Source organism: Lactuca sativa, chromosome 7 (genome assembly GCF_002870075.4).
Source record: "Lactuca sativa cultivar Salinas chromosome 7, Lsat_Salinas_v11, whole genome shotgun sequence".
Taxonomy (NCBI): Eukaryota; Viridiplantae; Streptophyta; class Magnoliopsida; order Asterales; family Asteraceae; genus Lactuca; species Lactuca sativa.
The window spans coordinates 46964331-46972594 of record NC_056629.2 but is presented as its reverse complement, the minus strand read 5'-3'; the positions used below and the strand labels follow the sequence as shown (position 1 = coordinate 46972594).

Below are 8264 nucleotides of genomic sequence, written 5' to 3'. Positions count from 1 at the left end.
TTTCCTTATTTCGGGTGATTATACCGAACCCGTTTAACCGGAATCCAAAAAAAAAAAAAGCATATTATACATAACGTGTAAAAGAATTGTGCTATCCTTGAATTTTTTTTTATGGGTCCGCCACTGACTTGTAGCCCTGGGTAATTACCACAATTAGTTATGAATAAGGATGACATTTGGTCTTAAAAACCAATTAAGGATGGTGTTCACATTAATACTTCATGTTTTTTTTTTGCTCTCACTTTCGTGTATGCATGAAAAAAACTTGTTTGTTCCAATCTCTTAAGATGGTTTTAACTAGTACACGAAATCATACATGTCTTGATTCATTTCTACTTCACAATAATTCTCCATGCATGATTATGCTTATAAAACACTTCGATTCTTCGATTAGATTATATGAGAATCGTTCAAACATCACACAGCACTTCACAAATCATTTCACCATTTGTGCTTCCCATACATCCCCCCATGCTTCCAGCGCTTGCCAAACTTCGCATGCTTGAACTTCCCGTGCTTATATTTACCATGGTGATGATACCCATAGTTATAACCATAACCATGTGACCCATAGCCATGGTGAGGCATATGATGAGCTCCATAAGAAGCAGCCACTGCAGCTGCACCTCCCGCAAGGAATGTTCCCACTCCATGACCATGCCTTCCATGCCCTATATAAACAACATTTCTTGTGAGAACCATCTTATATGCTTCAGTTTCTAAGAATTAGCAAAGCAAGAGCTTAATTAAAGAAACAATCAAGATGCTTCTCGTGGCATATACAAGTTACAACGATAATTCCGACATGAGCTAACCTGAATAATACGGAGCTGAAGATGCAGGATAGGCTACCGGAGGATAACCTCCAGCCGGAGGACAAACATGTGGCGGATACCCACCATGATGAGGATAAGCAGCAGGCGGGTACCCTACAGGAGGAGGGTAAGGATACGCAAGAGGAGGATATGCTCCCTGCGGAGGATAATGTCCAGCACCAATAAGATGAGAAAACAGTCCTTTGTCTCCGTCATGTCTATGTCCACCACCCATTGTTTTCAACTTATATGATATTGCCTTATGATCTGAAAGCGACAATCAAAAAATATGATGAGTTTGTGGAAAAAATATGAATTCTACACCAACATAAACACAACGCTCATTGATAAATAAGAAGTCTGATCAAGCAAACTTGTGAAATATGGAACTACACATATTTAATGTAGACTGATACAAGAAATCTGAGACAAAAAGGAAATTATACGTGACAGATCATAACCACAGAAAGGAGAAGGAGGCGTTGCGATTATAACTTTAGAATTAGCTAGAACAGATATTACTGTTATAGTGCAAGTGTGTAACCAACATGAAAAATTCTGTGAAAATTAAATACTACATCGTATGAAAAACAAGAGATAGAATGATCACTTACCTAATTGGGTAATGTGAATTTAGCAGATTGTTTAGTTTCAATTGATAAGTAACACTGATCCGCTAGCTAGAGGTATGTTGTGATTCAAGTAATGAATATAGAGTAGTAGTATTAAGAAGGCACGAACCTGTCTTTATTCCACTCACGCGTTGCTTCGACGCTATATATATATATATATTTAACTACATGTGGTAGACTAAGCATCATCCTCATTTTTAAAAAGTAAAACTTTACCATATATTTTACTTATGATATATATATATATATATATATATATATATATATATATATATATATATATATATATATATATATATATATATATATATATATATATATATATATATATATATATATATAAGGTTAGGTTCATTTGAGACCACCTATATTTTGTGAGACCGTGAGATGCATTTTTTTATTTTTTTAATTTTTTTTAATATTCTATTTAGAATATTTCACGTATTTTTCAAAAAAAATAGAATTTATTTATTTATTTCTTATTTATTTTTAATTTTTTTTAGTTAATTCAAGTTCAGAAAATAATATTTAAAAAAAGAATTTTTAGATTTTTCCATTTATTCTGCATTTTAAAATTATTTTTTAGAATATGTCAGTGTAATATTCTATTTAGAATATTTCACGTATTTTAAAAAACAAACGGAATTTTTTTTATTTTTTTTAGTTAACTGAAGTTCCAAAAATAATATTTAAAAAAAGAGTTTTTGGATTTTTTTCATTTATTTTGCATTTTAAAATTATTTTTAGATTTGGTCTCACGGTCTCACAAAATTAGTATGGTCTCAAATAAACCTGAACCTATATATATATATATATATATATATATATATATATATATATATATATATATATATATATATATATATAGAGAGAGAGAGAGAGAGAGAGAGAGAGAGAGAGGTTCTTTTGAGAACCAAAAGATTTATAAGAACCTATGAACTCATAATCAACTCATCATTTTTCAACACAAAAAACATCAATCTTCTCCAAATTGTGCGTCTAAGTCATATCTAAGCTAAAAAAAGATTCAACGATTTTTTTTTTTTTAATTTTTTTGTATGATTGCTGATGAACAAAATCAGCAACTGTATGGACTGTTGATGTGCACAATCAGCAATCATATGGATAGTTGATTGTTCAACATCAGTCCATATGGTTGCTGATTGTGCACATCCGCAGTCTATATGACTGCTGATTGTGCTAATCAACAGTCCATACAACTGTTGATTGTGCATGCATGGAAATTTCGAAAATAAAAAAAATATTATCAAACCTTTTTTAGCCTAAATATGACTTAGACGCACCATTTTGAGAAGATTTGTTTTTTTGATATTAAAAATGATGAGTTAATTATCAATTCGTAAATTCTCACAAATCTTTTGGTTCGTATAATAACTAAGCCATATATATATATATATATATATATATATATATATATATATATATATATATATATATATATATATATATATATAAGGCTGTTAATCGGGTTTCGGGTTAATCGTTTTTTTTTTTTAAAATTCGACCCTAAACCCGACCCTATTAAGGTTCGGGTTAGTCGGGTTTCGGGTTAACTGGGTTGGGTTAGTCAGGTTTAAATAGAAATAAAATAATATTTGTTTATTTTAACAAATAACTTATAAATATAAGGACCTAAAATGTAACGTTTTAAAAAGTAAACTATTTGTACATAGAATGAATTTAAAAACTAAAAAACATGGGTTCATAAACTTGCTTTAACTTATATATATACATAATTTTTGTTACCTTTTGAATTCTCTGTAACTAATATATAAAGAATTTTTATAAGCTTTTGAACTCTCTGTTAACATAGCATTTATCAAATATGTCATTTTTTGTATTTTAGTAATTTGTAATTAGTTAGTTACTTAGTTTATAAATTGACATGGTAAAAACCTAAATATTAAATAGTTGTTGAAACATTCAATAATAAAATTTACGTCACAACAATAGTTTAAAATATTAGCAACATATATGCATAATAATTTCTTATTCAAAGAACATGTGTTCATACTTCACATGTGGGGATACAATATGTAAATAAATCAACCCTAAACCCGACCCTAAATGTAATTCGGGTATGTCGGGTTAACCCGCAACCCGATTTTTTTTAAAAAAAATCAACCCTAAACCCGACCCTAAATGCAATTCGGGTATGTCGGGCTAACCCGAATGACCCAGTTTAGAATTTTAACCCTATTAAACCCGACCCTAAGTACCTTATTCTGGTTCGGGTCGAGTCGGGTTAATCGGATTCGGGTTTTTTTGACACCCATATATATATATATATATATATATATATATATATATATATATATATATATATATATATATATATATATATGTATAACTAGGTTATTTTGTTTCTTATATTTATTGTGTGCTACAATGCACCAATAAGAATTTAGTAAATTAAATAATTATTTAATTAAATAAATATAGATATTAAATGATTTCCATTATTATATGTATATTAAATGATATCCATAATTATAATTCTTTTTTTATAGAAATTAATTAAATCCGTAATAAATGTCAGCAATAACATTCTTTCAGAATGAATTCGCATCTAGGTTTTTATATATGAATTTGTACTTTGTTTCAGGACTTACTCACTTAAAATACAATAAGGTTGCATAGAATATGAAAAACGAGAGTGTATTCTATTAGAATACACTTTCATTCTGCTGGAATACACTCTTATTCTTCTAGATATGAATTTATTCTGAAAAAATATTATTGTTGACATTAATGACGAATTTAATTCGTTAGCATTTAATATACATATAATTAATACTAAATTCTTATTGGTGCATTCTAGCACACAATAGATGTAAGAAATATTTGAACCTCTTTCTTTCTCTCTCTCTCTCTCTCTCTCTCTCTCTATATATATATATATATATATATATATATAGGGTTAGGTTATTTTGTTTCTAGTAACTATTGTGTGCCAGAATGCACAGATCTGGACCATCGGATGAAATATAATCAAAGGTAATGATCTGAGGGTCTATGATAGTAGAATAGGATAACATATACCATATAATCACACAAATTTCAGCATAAGGGCATTTTAGTCAATTAACCTATATTAAAAAAGGAAATTTTCGGATTTTTAGGGATAATTAATTCCTTTATTTTTAAAAATCTGAATATTTTAAATTAATTCAAAATTAGAAATTCGATTTTATTCTATCAGAATTGTAGAATGTTAACCATAAACTAGTAAATATATTCGTCGATTATATTCTGTCAGAATGACAGAATGACAACCATAAACTAGTAAATACATTCTAAGAAGAATACACAAAATCAATTATTGAACTAATAATATTCAAATAATTACATTGTATGATTATGATTCATTGAATAATAACACCATTCTGAAAGAAAAAAGAAAAAAAACATCACAATCTAACAAAAACACTAATCTAGTTTAATAGAATATTATTTTTTAGCAACACTTTATACATTGTAGCATAACACATTCTGGTATAATACACTCTCGTTCTCTATGTTTTCTTCCTTCTCCACATCAATGTTAGCCTCTTCAAAACCTAAATCCACAAAGAAAACATAATCAAGTTTCAAAAATTAAAAAATTCAATGCATTCTAAGAGAATAAAAACTATAAATTCTTACAAAATGTACTTGTTGACAATTATTCTCAAACATTCTAACAGAATACATCTATATAAAATAAATTCTAATAGAATACATTACATAATTCAAGAGCTGTGATTGAATACAGAATTCAATAGCTGTGATTGAATCACCAACACACATATGCATTCATTCCCAGTAAACACTAGAGTATGTATTCATAATTCACAGCAAGATAAAGAAAAAGATGAAAATGAACAGAAAAGAAACGAATTTGGAATACCTGGCTAAAAGAAGGCTTGCGTTCGCCATGTAAGACAACCACCCGTAAACACTCAGTAAACCCAAGATCACACATTTGCATTCGTTCCCAGTCAAGAACACTAGAAACAAACACCCATGAATTCCCCTGTCAAATATCAAAACCCAAACAAACCATGAGTTATGTTAAAACAATAAAACCCATATCCCTTTCATTATCATCAATTTTTCCAGGAAAACCCAAACACAAATTCTTTCCTTTGATTTCTATCAAGCAATCAAACAAAAACAAAAAGAAGAAAAATAATTTTCTTTTACCTGTTGGCACAGTTCACCGGAGAAGAAGAAGCAACGATCCACGAGCACCACAAAACTACCCTTGTGACTGCTTCCCACCAAGTTCCTCTTCTCGAGCAGACAAAGACAGAGGACCGAAGTCCTTTCTCCCCCTTCGTGAGTGGATACCGATCGAACCAGAAAAGAAAAGAGATCGCGACGCAGCCCTTCCTGCCGGCTATCCCTCCCTCGGCGGAGCTGCTTCGCCAACTCCGATACCCCACCTCGATTTGCATCTTTAATTTGGTTTCTTCCCCGATCAACTGAAGACGGAGACCTCGACTTCTTCACAGCCTTTTCCCTTTGGCCTCGTCGACATAACTAGGTTGATGGTGATTGTGTTGATGCCGATGATGAAGTGTTCAACCACAAACATAACTAGGTCAAATATATTTAGTTTAATTCCTTAATTGAATGATTAGTTTATTTCCTTAATTGAATGATTTCAATTAAAAGATTTTCTTAAATAAAAGTACAAAAGGTCCAAAATACCCTTTAATGATTTAGTTAATTATTTATTATTTTTTAAATTCTCATTGGTGCATTTAGGCACACAATAATTGCTAAAAACATTTGAACCTAACTCATATATATATATATATATATATATATATATATATATATATATATATATATATATATATATATATATCTTTTTTATAATTAATTAATTATGTTAACCAAAAACTAACGAGTAGTTACATAATATGAGGAATTAATTGTGGGTTCTTTTTGGATATTTATGAATCAAACTGTTACATAATATAATAAATTAATTATGGTTTCTTAAGCTAATCCATCCAATAATTTGCTATATCTATAAGATATTTGGGAAAAAAAGCACTAACTGAATAAAAAATACCTTTATTTCTCATCCTTTTATCTTGAAGATTACATTATTATTTTTATAAAACAATAAAACCATCATAAGGTCCCGTTAAATAGTTTTTGTCTGAAAAAATGTTGTTTAAAAAGTTATGTCTGAGAAAGTTTTCTGAATGATAAAGAAACTATATTGTTTGATTGTACATCTGATTTGTTATGCTGAATAATGAAAAATGATTATATTACCCTATTGTTCTATACTGTGATGAATGAAGTTGCTGAATAATTATAAAAACATACAAATTGTCATATAAAATCAAAATTACACAATAATTATTTAAAAATCCAAATACAAATTGTCATACGAAGTAATTAAACATGAATCAATTAAAATCTCAATAGAATGTCGATTTGATTGTTTTTAGTTTATAGTTTTTCAAGTTTTTGGAAAGGGAACTTCCTTAACGAGGGTTTCCGAGCCAGCTTTTGCGCACCGACTAATCCCCCACTGCAAACATAAGACTTTGTCTTATGTCTTGGAGTCATGCAGGCAAACCTCAATGGCCACAAGGGTTGAGTGGTGTCAGGATTTGAACATGGCTCAATAGGTTATACACCATATTTTCCACATGCATTACCAAATCACCACAACCCAAGTGGTTTATTGTTTTTCAAGTTAATGTTACATTGTTATTCTTTCTAGCTATTTTAGTTTTTTTTTATAACCAATCGTTTGATTTTTAACCTAGTTTATATCTGATAGTGTTGGGATGGATGAGATTTTTTTTAAATAAATTAGGATGATGGTGGTGTTGTCCAAAAAATAAAATAATTAATCCAACAAAAAAAATTAAAAAAAATTAACTAAAAGAAATTTATAATCCAATAAAGTCATATCTCCCTATTCTAATAAATAATTAAGTTTATTCTCCTATTTAAGTGTTATATTTTTAGAACTCCTTATTAATATTATATGTTGTCTATCATGCCACTTGTCAGCCTATTAATTATCAATTTCAAATTTCAAAATTTAAATTTCTCACTCTAATTACATTAAATTAATAATTGATTCTCAATTTTGAATTTTAAATTTTTTCACTCTAATTATATTACATTAATAACATTAGATTAAAAAATAAAATAAACTTAATATAAATTATAAGGTGATATAAATTCACATATTTATTTAACTCAACGATTATTATTTTATATAACTAAAAAAATATCTCTTAAATAATAATTTATTTAAAATAACTGGTTAATAATTTTGATTTTTTAATATAAAAGTTTAAGTAATTTTATAACCGTGATTCTCACGGGTTATAAACAAGTTTATTAATATATAAATATTATATATTATAAATTATATTTATTAGTATATTATAATCTGGTACAAAATTAATAATCTAATAAAAAAATTAATAAAATATACTAAAAAAATTAATAATAAAAAAGTGATGTTTTGAACACAATTCTCATATTTATAATATATAAATATTATATATTATAATGTTCACAATGGTAAGTGATCTCGAAAAGGCAAATCATCTGAAAACCTGATAATCAATCAAATAGTCTGGAAAGATATAGAATTATTATATCAAATCACTATAACTTGTTCTAAAGATCCACTCGGACAGTTTGAGTGTAGCATGGGTTAATTCAGTGCAATAGTAAATATAGCTAGGAAACATTGTTTATTGATAGTTACACCGGTGATATATCAAATGATATCACCATAAACAGGCTAAGAAAGATTTTTATGAAA

At 28.3% G+C, this 8264-nt stretch overlaps 1 protein-coding gene across 1 annotated transcript; it reads right to left on the bottom strand.

Annotated features, from left to right (window-relative positions):
- Positions 1–255: 255 nt before the first annotated feature.
- Positions 256–1575, bottom strand: LOC111890690 (glycine-rich protein A3). The gene is made up of 3 exons (XM_042896400.2): positions 1430–1575; positions 816–1082; positions 256–671 (listed from the first exon to the last, which is right to left on the bottom strand). Exons 2-3 carry the CDS (start codon positions 1048–1050, stop codon positions 442–444), a joined length of 465 nt encoding a protein of 154 aa, XP_042752334.1. The 5' UTR covers positions 1051–1082; positions 1430–1575; the 3' UTR covers positions 256–441.
- Between the last annotated feature and the right edge of the window lie 6689 nt (positions 1576–8264).